Source organism: Fistularia commersonii, chromosome 33, assembly GCF_037954325.1.
Source record: "Fistularia commersonii isolate RoL2024-O1a breed Wild chromosome 33, RoL_Fcom_v1.0, whole genome shotgun sequence".
NCBI classification, from domain to species: domain Eukaryota; kingdom Metazoa; phylum Chordata; class Actinopteri; order Syngnathiformes; family Fistulariidae; genus Fistularia; species Fistularia commersonii.
Window position 1 is genome coordinate 11,243,606 of NC_141316.1, and position 18,649 is coordinate 11,262,254.

General features: G+C 50.5%; 1 protein-coding gene across 1 annotated transcript; it reads right to left on the minus strand.

Annotated features, from left to right (window-relative positions):
• Nucleotides 1-44: 44 nt before the first annotated feature.
• Nucleotides 45-18,359, minus strand: LOC147215093 (formin-2-like). The gene is made up of 19 exons (XM_086140723.1): nt 16,915-18,359; nt 16,049-16,299; nt 14,910-15,091; nt 14,423-14,573; nt 12,744-12,802; nt 11,297-12,291; nt 10,982-11,126; nt 9,750-9,837; nt 8,814-8,875; nt 7,801-7,892; nt 7,576-7,705; nt 6,781-6,927; nt 4,845-4,904; nt 4,591-4,711; nt 4,165-4,257; nt 4,003-4,054; nt 3,261-3,410; nt 3,105-3,186; nt 45-1,606 (listed from the first exon to the last, which is right to left on the minus strand). The coding sequence occupies exons 1-19, from the start codon at nt 18,351-18,353 to the stop codon at nt 1,580-1,582; spliced, it is 4,326 nt and encodes a 1,441-aa protein (XP_085996849.1). The 5' UTR covers nt 18,354-18,359; the 3' UTR covers nt 45-1,579.
• Between the last annotated feature and the right edge of the window lie 290 nt (nt 18,360-18,649).

Consider the following 18,649-nt stretch of genomic DNA (forward strand, 5'->3'; position numbering starts at 1 on the left):
ACACACTGACACGGCTGACAGGCAGAAAACACACTGATGCCTCTTTACCATTTATTTCTTCACATTGATAAAGTCTTAACAGCTGGATCTTAGTTTTCCACTGTGCGCGCACACACACACACACACACACACACACACACACACACAGATGTGATGAACCACCTCAGGAGAAAACTTATTTAAGTGACTGCAAGTGTGCATGCACGCACAAGTGCACACAAACAGCACACACACACTATAGGATTGGTGTGTGTGTGTGTCACTGGTACGTTCACGTCCTGCCCGTCTCACAGGAACTTCATTGTCCGTTTGTTTGGAGGGTCAGGATGCAGAATCATGCTTTGTGTGTGTGTGTGTGTGTGTGTGTGTGTGTGTGTGTGTGTGTGTGTGTGTGTGTGTGTGTGTGTGTGTTGTCACCATCACAGTTCTTCTTCCCTTCATCACATTCACAAGTTGCAGCTGGAAAATATCCAGAAGAAACACAGCACATGATCGGTCGACAGCAGAACTTTCGGGGCCGGTCGAACTCCTGGGACGGTGTGTGTCCTCCTCCTCCTGCAGTGTGAAGGTGAAGGCGGCTGTTCAGATAGAAGGTCAGGAGAAAGATGGAGGAACGGGAAGCGAGGCCCTCCGGCCTTCGCTGTCGATCACGAGCCAGGATGATGGATTGCCAAAGACCAGGTCTTGGATCTGCAGGACGGCACACAACTTTATCTTGGCAGGAGATGTTCACCAGGTCACCGCTAACTCCTTCCCTGCTGCTGAGGAGGACGGCTCTTCTCCACCCGCCGCTGGCAGAGCCTCACCCAGGTTTGCGCTCCAGATCTTTGCATCCCTTTGGTTGATGGAGTTGGGTCAGGAGGAGCTTCTTGGAAGTCAGCGTGGATGGTGGTGGTGGACCTCAGGACCAGAAGACCTCAGGATCTCAGGACCAGAGGACCAGAGTCCATTTTGATTGGGAGGAAAGCTGTCATTTGATGCATTTATTTGGACCTCTTTTCTGTGTATGTGTGTGTGTGTCAGTGTGTATGTTTCAGTGTGTGTGTGTGTGTGTGTGTGTGTGTGTGTGTGTGCTAGGTCAGGGTCGTCCAATCATTTGACACTGTCCCATTTTGTCATGCACCAAGGCTGAGTAGAAGCAGTGTGTATTTTGTCAGCTGATGTTTGGAGGAGAAGGTCCACCAGGCGCCTCCGTGTTTCTGCACCACCTTCTCGGCAGCGATCCTTGGATGACGTGCACGGATCCCCTCGTGAAGGTCGGCCGTTCCTGGTCTGCATCCGTCCATCTGTTGAAATGTTTGTGGGTCTCGTACCGTTCCCGTTGTTCCCTCCGGGCTTCTGCCTCAAACATCTGGCGTACGTTTACCGGGAGATGAAGGCGAGGTTTGCTAGAACGTCTTTTCCCGAACGACCCAAAGCTTCGGCAGGAACCTGGAGCTCGTGGTCGAACAGACGTTCCTTCTGGCGTCTCCGGCCCACGGATGCCGGAGGGAGCAGCGAGGAAGGCGCGAGAAACCGGACGGCGACGCCTTCTCTCCGGCTCGGCGAGGACTCCGGCACCGGCCCGTCCAGCCGACGGTCAGATCTTCATCCCGAGCTTGGCTTTCTGTTGGGAGCACACACACAGAGGAGATGAGGAGCCGTTTGAAGGAGACACCTGAGAAGATCTGAGCAGATCGCAAGGTCAAATGCTTCATGCTCCAGTTCTACATCAATTCTGGAAAGTGAAAATGCCCTTTTCACATCTAAGCGGGTTCTTATTTTCCACGTGGAGAACCCGAGGAGCAGACGAGGAGCAGACGAGGAGAACCCGAGGAGAACCCGAGGAGCAGACGAGGAGCAGATGAGGAGAACCCGAGGAGAACCCGAGGAGCAGACGAGGAGCAGATGAGGAGAACCTGGTCTGCCGTTTCATTCCTACACTTTCACCAGCCGCTGACTGGAGCCAAGGGTTTTCTTCACAGTCGCTCGTGCTGCTTCTCATTCCCTCGGAAGTTCACGAGAACTCCTGCCTCCTCGCAAGGCAGGTTTCGCAGATCGAGAAGACAATGACGATGACGATGAAGATGAAGATAAAGATGAGGATGAAGATAAAGATGAGGATGATGAAGATGAAGATGAGAATGATTATGAGGATGAAGACGATGGCGAAGACGAAGATGAGGATGAAGATAAGATGACAATGAGAAAAAGAAGATGAAGATGAAGACGATGGTGAAGATGAAGATGAAGATGAAGATGACGATTAGGATGATGAAGGTAAGTTTGAGGATGACAAAGATGAAGATGAGAATGAAGATGAGAATGTCGAGGATGAGGATGATGAAGATGAGAATGATGAAAACGATGGCGAAGACGAAGGTGAGGATGAAGATGAAGAAAATTATTAAAATAAAGATGACAATGACAAAAAAGAAGATGAAGATGAAGACGATGGCTAAGATGAAGATCAGGATGAAGATGAGAATGTGAAAGATGAAGATGAAAATGAGGAAGATGAAGATGAGGATGAGGGCGATGAAGCTGAAAATGACAATGACAAAGATGAAAATGAAGATAAATATGAATTTGGGGAAGATGAAAATGAGGATGAAGATGAAGAAAATTATTAAAATAAAGATGACGATGACGAAAAAGAAGATGAAGATGAAGACGCTGGCGAAGATGAAGATAAGAATGAAGATGATGATTAGGATGATGAAGATGATGATTAGGATGATGAAGATGATGATGATTAGGATGAATATGAAGCTGAAGAGGACAATGACAGAAATGAAGAGGAAGCTAAAGATGACGATGAGGAGGATGACGATGATGATGAAGATTGAAATGAAGATGAAGATGAAGATAAAGATAAAGATGAGGATGAGGAAGATGAAGATGAAGATGAGGATGAAGATAAAGATGAAGATGAGGATGGGGAAGATGAAGATGGCTATAAAGTCGAAGATGAGGAGGACGAAGATGAAGATGAGGATGCAAGAAAGATGAAGATGAGAATGAAGATGAAGATAAAGATCAGGATGACAATGAGGACGAGGATGAGGATGAAGATCCTTTTCCAGCGGTAAACGGCTCCTGAGGTCTGACGGAGGTGAACTTACGATGCCTGTGGCATGTTTGGGTTTGACGCTGTAGGAGGACTTCTCCTTGGCCTGTCGGAAGCACTCTTCAGCTGCTTTCAACCTGAAGGACACACGATGGAGATCCTTGAGCCGGCAAAGAAGGTGACCTCTAAACGCCGCTTGGTGAGATCTTACCTCTCCTTCAGAATAGATTTGTTCTCCTTCTTCCACTGCTCCTTGAAGTCCGATGAAAACTCGTGCCAGATTGAGAAGAGGGTGTTGGGAGAAGCCTCCTTCTCCCCCGCCTTGGCCTTCACAGAGAAGAACACGACCAGGTCCTGGAACCTGACGGGAAACAGCAGGCAGCCTTCGACTCACTTCAAATCGACCCCACATTCAACCGGCCGCTTCGGCTCCAAGGTCTCCAATCAGGAGTCTCCATATTAGGACTTTATGGTCTCGGGCTGCGACCGGGACAGTCCGAGGTTCGTGTAGCGCGCGTGAAAACCGTGACTTCTTCCTCTAACTGAGCAGCCATCATCGGGTTCTCGAGAAGCCACGTGATGATCGTGAAGGAACCGAAGCTCGTTCACGACGCCTAGATGTTGCCGGGTCGTGTTCGAGGGCGCGGGCAGAACAAACCCAGGGGGCCCAGAAGACCACGCGCATGAACGTACGGGTGGAAAAGCTTGTAGAAATAAACACTTCGGTCTTCAGGAGAGCAGATGGATTGTGTTTCTGAGGAGTGTGTACATGAAGGCCATGATGCTGAAGACTTCATCCGAGAAACACACACACATTACTCATTGAAACTAGAGTCCTCTCCGACCAAGAGGAGCCTGAAGCTTCCACACATCCAGTGGACCACCGGCAGGAGCTGCTCTGCTCATCGACCCTCCCACAGTCCCACACTAGGTGACTCAGAAGTTGCACTTACAGTTTGTGGGTGCCGCTCAGGTGACCGTCCAGGGTCTCCAGTTCGTTCTTAGCTGTGAGAGAAGAGATGAATGAGTGCCGTCTGCTCTGCTGAGGTCTGAACTTCAGCTCTCGCAGGGCTGAAGACACCAGACACGGCCTGGTCTGTGTGTCCGTTTGTTACCTTGTAAAAGGAAAACCTCCATCTTGTCCTTGAAGGGCTGCAGCGTGTCCTCGTCCGACACCTTGCACACCTTCTCCACCTCAGAGGTACATGCTGACAAAAACATCCCAAGAAAGACACGTGTCACGGCCGTGGTCATGAAAGTGGTCGACGTGAATGAGAAGAATGGATGTTTTTTAACTTTGCATTAAGATGGTCGAAATGACTGATCAAAACCAGAGAGAGTGACGTGTGAACATCAACGCCTCGCTCACACACACAGATGCATCCTCTTACAGGGCCAGATAGAACGTATCGACAAGAGAGCTCCCCCATGGAGAATCAGAGCGGTGAAAAAGTCCTACATCCCTGGTGCATCAGATGAGTTTCAGTACCCGAAGGTCCACAGAGTCCATGTCTGATGTACGCCAGAGAAGCGTGTCTCACCCCTGAGGTCTTTCCTGAGTCGATTCGAGTCTTTCTGAAAGTCGTCGAACTTCATCTGTGAGGCCTGGAACAGATCGTGAGGCTCCGGCAGAGGATAGACGCAGGTCTCCTTGCCGGCATCCTGGTCACCAAGAGAAACAGGAAGGTCTCACCACACGCCGCATCAGATGTCAAACAGTCGGAATGAACCATAACGGGTCAGTTCGGTCCAGAAGAGCCGTGTGTTTATGGAATGTCTGTTTGTGAGGACTTACATCATCAAAGTGTCTGAGGTAGTACACAACAATGTAAGACAGAAGACTCTTCATGCTGTCCTGGAGGAGGAGGGGAGAAGATGTCCAGTCAGTGTCGTGCCTGGGCTTCTGCAAGCCATCCTGCTGCATCTACACCAACATTCTGTTTTGGCCCAAATACATGCACGTATCATTTGGTCCAAAAAGACAAGTGTCTCCTTTTCCCCTCTGGATCGTTTGACAAGAGAAGCACTAACAACCCGCAAACCTTAACCCTTTATTGTTTCAAAGGAAGAAACATTTTAAAAATGGTGGGAAACAAGTGTTAATGAACAACATGTCCTTGAAATATACAATTAACGACTAAAATTACAAATTGCTGTCCTCTGCCTCAGTTGAGGACACCTTAGACCAGGGGTGTCAAACATACGGCCCGAGGGCCGGAACCGGCCCACAAGGGGGTTCGACCGGGTCCGCAGGATAATTTGAAAGTGAAAAAACGCATAAACGACAGGAATTTATTTTTTTTATCAAATGCAATTCAAGACTTTTCCGCTAGGGGGCGCACTGTTTTGGTCAGAGTAGACGACAATCCGCATCACTGAGACGGACCAATCAGCAGACGGTATCAATGCACCACCTGCTGCTTGTTATGATGTTGTTTCCACCCTGTTCTCCACCTCCCGCTACGCCCTCATTAGCCAAAATGTTGTTATCAAAACAGAGAAAAGTAGTTAAAGAGTGTTAAATTTTCAAAGAAAATTTGACTACGTCCTATTTATTTACGGAGACGCACGGGAAACCTTTGTGCTTGGCGTGTTTGCAACAAGTTTCGTTATTTAAGGACTATAATATTCGGCGCCACAACGAGACTCATCAGAGCGAAAAATATGACAGCTTGCAAAGAAACTGAGAAGAGATAAGATCAACCAATCGCTGGCGGGTCTGAGGAAACAGCGTCCACTTTCACCCACAGATAAGAAATCAGCGAAGCAGCGGTAAAAGCCAGCGAGCTAATTGCTAGCAAATATGTGCAATTCAAAGTTAGTCACCACTTCACTATAAAGGAGTATGATGGAATTCTACTGTTCATGCAACTCCATACATTTTCAGTTTGTCTTGTAAGTGTTTGCATGTTTCATGGATGAAGTTTACACATTTACAGGTGAACACTTTCTTCCTTACACATTTAATAGCACTCTTTTTAGTTTGTAAGGTGTAGGCAGGGATTCAATTTAGATTTTATATACACATGTGGAAGTGGTTTAAAAATCCCTTTCTTTATAAGTCTCATTTAATCTTAAAGTGCATTACTATATTTTTCAATACCAATTACTTGTTAAAGTTTTGTGCCTTTGTACAATCAGTGGGATCGCATGATCATGTGATTGCAATGCAAACATGTGGATGATAAAAGTAAATTGCACTTTTGTTTAAGGAAATATGAGGTGTTTCATGAAATGTTTTAGAAAAAGATTGTTCATTAAATTCCAAGATTTTCCTAAAGTCCCTGTACTTCTTTACACCAAAACAGAGGAAAGACATGATATTTTGGTTATTTTTTGCTGAGTATGATATTATTTTAATGGTCCGGTCCACTTGACATCTACCCAGGCTGTATGTGGCCGCCATGAGAAATGAGTTTGACACCCCTGCCTTAGACCGAGGCCTCAGGGCCAGTCCAGTCCAGTCCAGTCCCCCTGGGGCCTCGTTCATACCTGTATGATGGTTGTTATCTTGTCAGTCAAAGAGACAGCAAGAGAATGACCTCTTATTGATGTTCAGCCCTTTTTCTATCAAAAATAATTACAGCTAAATGTATTCATCAAATCCCTCCTAGAAGCCATTTTCAATCCTCGTCTTCTTAAAAAATCACCGTCTGCCTGACTGACTCAAACCGGACATTGGACCTTCTGGCCTGGATTGAGCTCCATTACTCTGAGATGCTTTCACTCACGCTGCTCTTGACATCTTTGAGTTTGGGCAGGATGTCCAGGGAGAAGCCGTCCGCTTGGCCTCGGGTGCGATTTCCGCCATTCATGAAGTTACCAAAAGCCAGGACCAGACCGAGAACTTGCTTCACCCTGTCACTGTCCTGCAGCGCCTGCAAAAGATCACCATGTGATTTGTTGCTCGGTCCGGAAAAACAAGGAAGGACAGTCGAAGGGCAGCAGGAGAAATGAAAACTCCAGATGCTTTTAATGAGCCGAATCCGGACGAAGGCTCTGGTCAGCAAGAATGGGCTGCACTTTATCACCGGTCAACTGGTGTTTTTTTTTCTTCCTTGCGCCTTGGCCCTCCTGTCACTTTAAAAATCAAACGTTGTTGTTCATCGTTTTCTGTGACAAATTATTTATAGCCTTTTTTTTTGGATTTTACTCTTTGCGTCTTAGAGTAACGCTATCGCAGTGCTCTGTATTTAAGAATGTATGTCAGTATTGGTAGTTAACTAAACAAGTGTGTCTCTTTCTTCGATAATCGATGCAACGCCCGCTGGCCAAAGAACCTCCAGTTCAAGTTTTCTTTTCGACTGCCATCCTGCTGGACGTGGTACCTGGTGCCCCACCCAAAGATATGACCCCTTCATCATCTTACAACAGCCTGGCTCAGATGCCCCCAGAATCGTCTACTGGTGTGATCATCCTGGGCAATTCTTGACCGCTTTCCAAGTCCACCAGTTCATCTCACCCTCAAGCGGGTCCAGACGGCTTCCAGAATGAGGGGGACACAAAGTGTCGTGTAGGTGACTCACCTGGCAGACCCTCTCTAACGTGTCCAGTTTCCTCATTATTGAGGAAATGCACTCTGTGAAGCTGGACTGGAAGAGAATGCAGAACACTCTGCCTGAGAAGTTGGGGATGAGGGAGAGCTGGTAGAGAAACCTGCAAGATTAGATGATTCTTCTATCATCTCCAAACGTGCTCATGTCACCCCTAAAGAGTACACTTGTATCTTTGGTGGTGTGAAGGCGACTCACTGTTCAGGTTTGTCCAGAGGTTTGGCATTTTCCTTGTCTTTAGAGGACTTCACGTGCTTTTCGATCTTGTCCATCTCCTCCTGCTGTGCCCTCTGCAGGACAGACATGAGAAGACCCCCTTTGTTACATGGTGACAAACATCATACACTTCAACCCTGCAGGCAGCAACCCAGGCTGGTGTCTCTGATACATCAGGACCACACATAGAGACCCAGGAGTCTTCAGGACTGCATGGACCTTTGCGAACCTCCAACAGGTCATAGGCGAACTGATTACCAATTGACATGGACCTGATGGAGAGGATGGTCCTTCAAACATCATCATGACTTGGGTGGTTATCAGTCAGGGCACAAACAACGTAACTGCTCCTGATTTAGCGACATCAGGACATCAGTGATGGTTTTGACAGCCTGTGCCAAATGAACTAACCTTTCCCTTAATGTGGGTAATAATGTTGGTGGCTCTGCGACCAGAAACACCTGCCAGCGCAGTCTGCAAAGTTATCTGAGTTTTCAACATGTGACCTGGGTTGTCCTTGACCGGAGGAGCCGACCTTCGCCCGCCTGATCCATCACAGATTTTCCTCTTCGGCAGATCAAGAATCTACTCGAATGTACTGCCCTTGCTGACCATAGAGCGAGAGGATCTGAGGCAAAGAGCCACCCGACCCATGTGAGGGATCGGGGGCCACCAAGTTAACCCGAAGTTACTAAGTCATCCTCGGTTGTTACGATTGTCCAGATTTACTGAAGCAACCAAAGCACGCGGACCCCAGGAGGTTGTTTATGTGGCCTGTGTGAAAATGCTTCTCCTCATTAGCGTCATACTCTTTCTTGCTTTATGTCTGGGAAGGAGTCATTGAGCGGCTCCCAAAGCCGTTCCCACAATCTGCTTGGCTCTGGGAGGTGGGAGATGTTTCATGTCAGACGGCCCAGCAGCAGCGAGTGACGCCGGCTGACGGCACAAAGTCTACTCATTAGAGCGTCTCTGCTCAGTCGCTGTGCTTCGCTTACATTTTCATAGAGGGCTTGCAGGGTCTCCAGGTCCACAATCGAGTTGTCTAAGTTCAAGACGGCTGAAATGAAGAGAAGAGTTGAATTAGTGCTGTTACGTTAGGGATTTGAAGAGATCATTCAACCATGCACCGTCTTCAGCACAAAGTAGAGAACGAATCGAGCTCACAGCACTTTGTGAGTTGCTAATATTGACAAAAATGACTATCTGTGCCTCTTATTTTGAAAGCCGGGGTCAGATTCATACAGAAAGTGTTTGTTCTGATTTGAATATTCAAGTCATACCACTGTTGCAGGGAAGAGAAGAGAAGAGAAGAGAAGAGAAAAGAAGAGAAGAGAAGAGAAGAGAAGAGAAGAGAAGAGAAGAGAAGAGAAGAGAAAAGAAGAGAAGAGAAGAGAAGAGAAGAGAAGAGAAGAGAAGAGAAGAGAAGAGAAGAGAAGAGAAGAATATCAGGTGGTTGTGAAGACATCTCCCAGCTTGATCTCCAAACACCAGAGAAGAGGAGAGCGAAGAGGAGAGCCAATGGCCTTTTGGACAAAATCAGGAAGGGAACCTCCTTCCTGATTCCTCCTTCCCCGAGCAGGACACAGTTTCAAACCTTCAGGTGACGCCTGGTATCTGTGGAACTGAGCCCAGTGCCGTTCCTCTGTGTTGGGGTACTGGACATGTATTTTTGGTGGGGTGATGGCAAAGATCACCAGAGTTCCATCGGAAGCAAACCGAGACCCGTCTTGTCAAGAGGGCCTGTGTTCTTTCTCTGATCTTTGGTCCGCACCAAAGTCCGTTTGAGTGTTCCACCTGCCCCGCAGGACTATCCCAGAAAGTGCACCAAGGTTTGTTCCAAGTCGCCCAAACAGCCCTGCTGTGAATGTGACCAAAGTCTGAACTGATTGTCAAGAATGCGCTCCTTACTTGGAACAGAGAGACAAGCTCACCGTGCTGGATGTCCTTCATGTCGAGGTGCAGGGAGGACATGAGGATTCCCACCGCCTGAGAGCGCTTGTTGTTCAGGAGCTTCACAACCTGAGGAGACATAGAGGTCAGCTTGTATGACGCTTTACAAAGGATGCATCTGGAATTGGGACATGGTGAGACTCGAAAATGTGTCATACAAACTAGGTGTGAAGAATAAGCACACACAGGAACAAACAAATAGTTTCATGTTTTGATCAAACTGAACAGCTATAACTAACCCTAAGCTAGCTGTGCTAACCCCAAAATTTAGCACTGTGCTGAAAATCAACATTACTCGATTGTGTCAAGAATTTTCCCCGAAAACAATTTGTCAAGTGTTACTTTGTGATTTTGATGAAAACAACTCTACACCACCGAACCCCAAGTCATCTGACGGTGCATCTGGGCCACATGAGGAATCTAGAATTTAGAAACTGTAAGAGTTTCAGGTTTTTGTTGTACATTATTTAACATTTATTTCAGCGTTCAGTTAGTTCAGTTATTAGCAGCTGCAGGATCTAACTCTAGCATGCTAACATGCCCGAAGCGAGAAAGTCGCCTGATCTTATACATGACTTAGTCCAGTTTCAAACATGAAAGTCTGATGCTGCCAAAAACCAGACCATTTGCTCGAGTCCTACAATGCCAGCAGGTTGAGCTCACGTCCACATCTGCACTCAAATATACTGTGACACTATATTGTGATGGTGGTTTTGTTGCCGATGAGAGCTTGACTTTGAGAGAAGATCAGGGACCAGCAGCTTCTAACAGACACCTGGAGTTCTTCTACCAAACAGGGATCTGATCTTACATCACACCCGGCGTGGTGCCTAGTGCTTCACTGCAAACTCAGCCCTCCACAGCCACAGTGATGATTAGGACTCCACAGACAAACTAAACTGTCACCATGACGTCTTTGTGACTAGTGTTTAAAAATAATCATTTATACTTTATAAATGCCTTTTGGGTAAACTCCTCTGCATTTAACCCATCATCATGGATGAACCATGAGCCGTTGGCTGCCGTCAACCAGCGCCGGGGAGCAGTTGGGGGTTCGGTGTCTTGCCCGACAACACTTCGACACACTAGGCGGAGGAGCCAAGGACGATCGCTCCACCTCCTGTAACATGCTGCAGTTTCACTTCCTTGCTGTTCTGGATTATTCTCAGTTCATGGAGGCTTATCTCCAAGGACCTCACATCAACACACTGACCTGTTTGGCCTTGGACTTGGTGATTGTATCTGAAAGCGGTTGCTTCTTCTCCTTCACAGCTTTTTTGGAAAACAATTCTACAAACTCCTCAAAGTCCACGTCAGGCTCTTCTATCGTGTCCCACACCAGCTGAGAAGACACCTCCCTGTGAAGCAACGAAGACGTCATGAAGATGGTGAACAGCTGAAAGTTTTGTACTTAAGCATACCGGTGCCGATGAGCAGCTGATGCTAAACGTGATCAAAAAATCCAAAAAAAAAAAGGAAGCACTGGCTAAATCTTGGCCGAAAGTGGTTGTTTTAGTGGTATAGTTACTTTTTAGCGTGCAGCTGGATTCGGGTCCAGTACAGGGGCTTCATGGGTCTAGGTGGCTCCACAACTGCCTTCCTGGGGGGTTTCTCCTGCGTCAGGCCCAGCGAGAAGAGGCCCAGCGGCAGGGGCGGCGGGAGGGAGCCAAGATTTCCCGGAAGAGGCGGAGGAACGCAAACAACTCCTGGGGGAGGCGGCGGTGGTGGTGGTGGTGGTCCACAGCCAGGAGGAGGTGGTGGAACCCCCATGCCTGGTAATGGAGGAGGCGGAGGAGGAGCGGGAGGCGGAAGACCACCAGAGAGGGCAGGAGGGGGTATCGGAGCAAAGCTGCCAGGGAGAGGAGGTGGCGGTGGAGGAACTGGTGGCATTGACCCTCCTGGTAAGGGTGGAGGAGGTGGAGGAGGAGGTGGTGCAGACCCTCCTGGTAAGGGTGGAGGAGGTGGTGGAGGAGGTGGAGGTGCAGACCCTCCTGGTAAGGGTGGAGGAGGTGGTGGAGGAGGTGGCACTGACCCTCCTGGTAAGGGTGGAGGTGGAGGAGGGGGAAGGGGTGCCACTGCCTTTGATGGTGGAGGTTGGTGGGCAGAAACATCAGGTAGTGGCTGCTGCTGGCACGAACACTGGAACTGGTCTGGACCGGGTGGAGACTGCAGAGAGCTCGTGGTTCCACCCATCTCACTGCAAGGCACTTGGAACTTGAAGCTGTCCTCCATGGGGGAGGTCTGCACCGACTTGGCCTCCAGGCAGCCCAGGGTGAGGGCTCCCTCGGTCTGCAGGTGGGCATCACACACCACCCTCAGCAGACCCTCCTCTCCTCCACACTCCTTGTCTGTGGTGGTGGTGGTGGTGGTGGTGGTGGGTTTCATACTGTCCCTGTCGAGGAGAGGGGGCTGGCGTTCCAGCTCGGCAATCTTCGTCCTGAGGTCTTCAATGGTTTGTTCGAGTTGCTGGATGACGTTGACGTGCTTTTCCTTCAGTTTGGCCGTCTTGAGGAGACATTCCTCCTGCCGGAGACAGTGGGGTGGAAGGAAATCAGGGAATTAATAATTTTCTTTATTTTCTAAATGTCTCTCAAGTCAAGTGCCTGCGGATGCTCCAAGGTTTATGGTCCAGGACTTCTCTGGTGCGCTCAAGGAGTTTTAGGACAAAGGTGCCGCTGACCCAATGCCCCGCCCTCCCAGGGACTTTTAAACATACAAAGCAGTGTATCTTTTTTTTATTTGGTCATTTGGCCATCATTTGGTGATGGACGTTGTGGTGAGTCCTGCTGAGCTCCCTCTTTGGACCCTCAGCCTCCCTGCTCTGGAGCAGACTGGGGAAGTCACTTTGACAAAAGCAAACAAACAAAGCTAAACAACAAACCGCAGTCTAATGACATGACCGGAACCATGGAGGACATTCAGCCACCTTTGATTTGGTCGTGTTCAAAGGAGTTGTCACAGCAACATCTCTTTACCTGACAGTCTTGACTCTCCTTCAGCTGCTGCATGGAATCCAAACTGGCTTCGTGATGCTCTGGACGGACGGACAGAGACAGAACTTCAGATCACTGCTGAACCTCTGCAGACCCTCGTCACAGGACGAGGGTACAAACCAATACGTTCTACTGTACAAAAATAGGAGAAATGACAGGCATGGAAGTCAGTGTCTTATTAGTGACGTCCTTGCGGATTCATCCAAACTGAGAAGTAAACCTCATCTCATGGAACTTTCCTCAGAAAGACTCATTTCAGTCTCTGAGCATTCTTTTGTCAGAACCAACACAGCAGAGCCGTTGCTTGAGAACAGAGTGAACAAACACCAGGAGGCCTCAGAATGACTGTCACGGTTTGAGGGTCAAAATAGTTCTTGCAAAATACTTCTTAGAGACAAGATGGACAGAGGAGTTTCTGAAGGACCAACAAACCCTGAATGACAACCCTCGATTCCACCGCCCAGAAGGATCAGGAAATGAAAACAATCGTGGACAAATGTGGACATGTTCATATGTTCCTATGAGCACCTGTTTTGACATTGCTGATTGACAAGATTACTCACGAACTTCACCAAACATGGTTTGCCCTTTTTACTGTAACTTAAACCACCGTGAGAAGTGTCATTTGAGGAAAATCCAACAGTAGGGGAGGTTAGCTTAGCTTAACTAAGGTTAGCATTGTCTCTGCGTCACATGAGGTGTGGTTGGACAGAATGCTCAGCCAACCATGTCTGAAAGTCGACACCATCTTTAACCAAGTTCTCCAGGGCTTTTTCCAACTTGTCCTGTGGGCTGTGTCATGTTAGCAAACAGGGCCTTTGTCTGCATTCATTCTGAAGTGAGGACAACCTTGCATCTTCTTGGAGACCAAGCTGACTGAAGAATATATCTGGCTCAGACACAAACTACAACCCTAGTTTGAACAGGGGTTTGCGGGTGTCGCTGTGTGCTTGCAAAGAAATGGAAGCTTCCAGTCCACAAATCAGTAGATTACCTTTGGTGACTATGTCATGAGCTGAGACCGTGGGTAGTGTCATGGTGGGAAGAAGTACCATCCTGGTATAAATGGAAAAGGCGGCATTGCATGTTGAAAAACGATGCCAAGAGAGGTGACGATGCTGTTTTGAGAGTCGCCAGTCAGCAGCTTCCTAAAATCCCTGTATTTAACTCTGACCCCGGCCAGGATTCAGGCAACAAGCGGCATACATGCAGTAACTGCCATCTAACCTAACAAGCAGCATACATGCAGTAACTGCCATCTAACCTCTCCAATCATGTGGAAAATGTATGTTGAGTTACTGAGGACTACGATTTCAGCCGTTGACGATTTGGTTGAGACATCAGAAGCCGGCAGATGACGGGCTAAGATTGGAAACAGGCCTGCATCTGAAGAGCCATGCGCTACACGTACGCCATGTCAAACAATGCAGATCTTTGCCCGAGGCTTGACGACACCGGCGGTCCGCAAGTGATCTCGGCCATCGAGTCAGCACAAAAACAGGCCACGGAGGGAAGCCGGCTCACCTTGATTGTCCTCTAAATGGCCAGAATCGGACGATTTAGCGAGAAAGACCAGGAAGGCAAACAAAGACAGGAGGTCCGTCAGCTCACCTGGACACTGAGAAGGATGTTTGCAAGCTGTGTGTTCGTGATGTTCCTACCAGCATCGGCGTTTCTGAGGCCAAGCCTGCTGTCCGCCCCCTGCCGGGCCGCAGGCCAGGAGTCCTTGAGCTGCCCTGGTGGCTTTGGCTCAGGAGGATCCAGGGAGAGGGGGGGCTGGTTGACGGCGGCCCATGTGTACAGCTGGTCGTGCTGAGGAAAGATAAATCACATCATGTTAAGCGAAGCTGTGCGAAAAAGAACAAAACAGGAGGGATGGGATGCTGCCCAGGGTTGGGGTGAGTATCTGTCTTTTCCCTGAAGCATGAAAACCAGGGAAAAGGACCGTTCCTCCAAATCTACGTGAGATTCACGCTCACGTTTAGTGATGTGACCACCGTCCTTCAGTCACATGTTCTCTACCGGCCATCATCCTAAACTCATCCATTAATCGTGATTCTACAAATGAAGATTGATGGAAATAAAGACGGCAAAGTTGAATCTTTCATTAATAACTGCTACGATCCAGAAGCTGACGAGTGTACGTACGTCGAACTTGGTGGACGTGTTGACGGGTGTGTGGGTGCTGCTGTCTCCAAGCTGCTCTCTGAAGCAGTCTGAGAATGGCAGCAGGAGACCCATGGCCAAGATCCTGGAGCACAACCTCTCAGCCTCTTCGGGCTCCTCCTGCTGCTGTTGCTGCAGGAACAGTTTCTCCAGGAGGGTTCGACCTGGAAATACACAAACCAGAAGCATCCCTTGGACCACTTCACCCGGGAAGAAACTTCAAGATGCAAAACAGAAAGTATGTTTCATCACAAAGCTGATGACTGGATTATCAAACAGGGGTGCTCAGGCAGAAGAGGCCTGCTGGCAGCATCGTACAGATGGGAAACACCCCGGCGACGTGTTCATGGGAAAGAAGGACAGGTGGAGTGAGACCAGAAAAGAAGAAGCTTTGGCAGAGAGGACAAGTCACATATCGACCGGGGAGGAAACTTTCTGTTTCAGATGTACTTCGAGGAGCAGACTGATGATCGGCCTGTAAAAGAATTAGGAGTAAACATGATTACAGCTGAGCTTAGCAACCCATTCCAGTGGGAAGAAAAGAACACAAATCCAGGCTGACAATCGCAGAGGAGCCACCAAGAGAAATTCTTTCTGTGGCCCATCATCATGATCTGGTCCACATCTGGACTGAGGTTTAAAGCGGCAAATCTCATCGTTCTACGTCAACTAAAATCCTCTGTGGAAAGCCACGAGTTCATACTTGGTCTGATGGCAACTCCTACGTTTCGCTGGTCACGGGACACCTCTGGAGATGTCGGGCTCTGGATGGCTCCATCTTCTGTGTCGCCGCTCGCTCGAACGGGGTTTGTTCAAATTCAGATGCTGCACAGAGTTGTTTGACGTCAGAGAAGCAGAAACCGTCCGACCCACAAGAGACAGATCGGTTTCTGTTGTTCTGCGAAGTCATCGGTGATGGTTCAGGGTACGAACAGATGAAACAGAGGAGCCCTGAGAAAACCCATTGTTGACACCGACTCCATCATCTACTCTTGGATGAAGGTCAAGGGAAATTACAGACGGTTGAAGTGATGGATCGCAACGAGTGGACGCGCTGTTAACCCGCAGGTGAAACAGACGAAAACAAACGATCTTCACCGCCATAAAAATCAAACCATCACCTGTGAAAACGTCCTGGAAGCCACAGGTGGAAAGCTGCCCACAGGAGGATCTTCTGGTGGCACAGATGGGTTGGCTGCCGCCTCCTCTGCAACCCACCAGGTATTCCCTTGGATCTTCACATCTTCCTCCTTCTTCCTCCCGACTCCTCATCCTCCTCTCCAGCTCCTCCGTCCAGTCGGCCGAGCGACTCAGAGAATCCGCCAGGCTCCTGGACCGCTGGCGCCGGACCTGCTGACCGTCGGCCATCATCCTACCAACACAAGGATTTACTGCAGTTCACCGAAGCTCCAGAAACAGAAGGGTTTCCCGGGTCGTCCCCTCAGACCTCCACGCTCCGGTTTAACCGTGATGGAAGGCAGCTCATGGGTTACTGATGCAACAGAAACCATCACTGACGGTGATGGAGCGCATCTCTGAGACACGCTGGCTTTGCAACCAACTGATGGAAATGAGGAGGAGGGAGGAGAGAGGAACACCTGAGAATCTACCCAGAACTTGTGGAATCTACTCAGTGCCAGTCAGGTAGAAGGACACCGACCATGGCTGACCAGCTATGTACTAAAATAGGAATGTAGAGAAAGGAAAGGAAAGGAAAGGAAAGGACAAACAAAAGAAAAGAAAAGTTTTTCATTCTGTGTCTGAGATGTTCTCGGCCCCCCATGTCGGTCAGTTGTCGTCAAAACAAACCAAAACAAAGAAGGAAAAGAAGAGAAAATATGAAATAAGACGGAAGGAAAACCATAAACGAGATAAGGTAAATAAAGCAGAGCGGCTCAGATGTCTCCACCGGGAACCTCGGAGGTCCTCGGTCGGTCATCTGACGCTCTGTCGGTGTGAGGAGACGTGGAGACGTGGACCACGGTACCTGTGGAGGTGGTGCTGGGCCCTGCGGGGGGACAGGGGGCTGTGGGACGGGGACAGGGCCGGGGAGTGTCCCGGGGAGCTCAGCTGGCGGGTGGTGGTCTTGATGTAGGAGGGGAAGATGGGAGGGTAGGGTTTGACGGCCGGGCTGGAGGAGGAGGAGGAGGAGGAGGACCGGTTGGACCTGAGGAGGTGTTTGGCCAGCGCGGGGCTCTCCTGGGGGGCCGGGGGGGCGGAGCGGGGGGGCTCGGACACGGCGCTCAGGCAGTCCTCCAGGGACTCGGCGCTGACGCCCAGACCCCCGTGGTCCTCACCTTCAAAGGCGGAGCTCAGGCCCTCCAGGGTCTCCGGGCTCCTGCTGTCGGGAGGGGGGGAGACGTCCCGCCGCCCCCCCGCGCACCCCGCTTTCACACCCCCGGCCGTGGGACGGGGGAAGTGGTTACCGCTGGTCGTCATAGCGACCGGGGGCGTCACCAGCCCCCCGACGGTAGTCATGGCAATGGCGGTCGGCGGGGGCCGCCGCTCCTTTGTGCCCGAGGGAGCACAAAGAGGGGGCCGGGTCCCGTCCTCGCTCGACCCCTTCGCCTCCTCCGCCTCCACCTCCAGGAAGGACAGCGCGTCGGACCCCAGCTCCAGCTCGGGGGTCAGTTCCAGCCCCGGCTCCGGGTCCGGCTCCGGCTCCGGCCCCGGCCCCGGCTCCGGCTCCGGCTTCCGATCCGGCACCGGCTCCTCAGGGGGAGTCGTCTTCGGCCCTCCGGGACTCGGCTCCCTCCTCCCGTCTCCTCCCTCCCGGACCTCCTCCCCCTCCTGGGCCTCCACGATGGAGTCCACCGCCCCGTGCTGCTGGTGCTGCAGCCGGATGGCCAGCTGGATGTCCGCGAGCAGGTCCTCGTGGTCGGCGGCCGAGTGGAAGCTGTAGATATCGGTGTCGGAGCCGGAGCTGGCCCCCCTGTGCCCGACATCCTCGGCGGGGGAGGTTGCGGCGGTGGAAGCCTTCCTCTCCTTCTCCTTCTCCTCTCCCCTCCTGGCCTGGGAATGCTGCTCCGGTTTGTTTTTCTTCTCGGGAAGCACGGCCTCGTTGTCCGAGGTCTCCAGCTCATCCGCGGAGAGCTCCGGTGTTTTGGCGCCGGGCAGTTCATCGCTCGGCGCCGCCAACACATCTTCCTTGGAGCCGCCGTCTCCTCGCGCCTTCAGATTCCCCTTCCTCTTCCGGATGGAGAACACCGACTTGGACTCGGATTTGCTTTTCTTCTTGCCTGCTCCTGTGCTGTGCGACCCTCCTCCTCCTCCTCCTCCTCCTCCTCCATGCTTCCCGTGGAGTTTCTTTCCTCCCCTCTTTGTGGCGTCCCCTCCTCCCTCTCTCCATCCCTCGTCCAGTGAAGGGTAGCTTCCGTTGCCAGATGCTGCCGCAGCCTTCCTCTGCTTCGCCTCCTGGTTGCCCATGTTGCTGCAGAGCCGACCCTCAGCTCTCAGGTCATGGCGGGGGGGCGGGGGGGCGAGGGGGGGTGGGGCGGCTAATCTGCGGAGGCTGGCCTGACGGAGGAGGAGGCTAGCTCTCTTTTTCTAATCTCTGTTGTGAGATGATTTCCGCTCCGCTTTCCGGTGACGGAGGCTCTGATGTCGACACGTCGCTCGGCGGCCCCTCCTTCCCGCCCCTCCCCCCTCCATCTGCTGAAGGGAGGGACGTCTGCAGCTTCTGCCCGCTGAGGCTGAAACCTGCAGGTGGACTGATGGAGAAG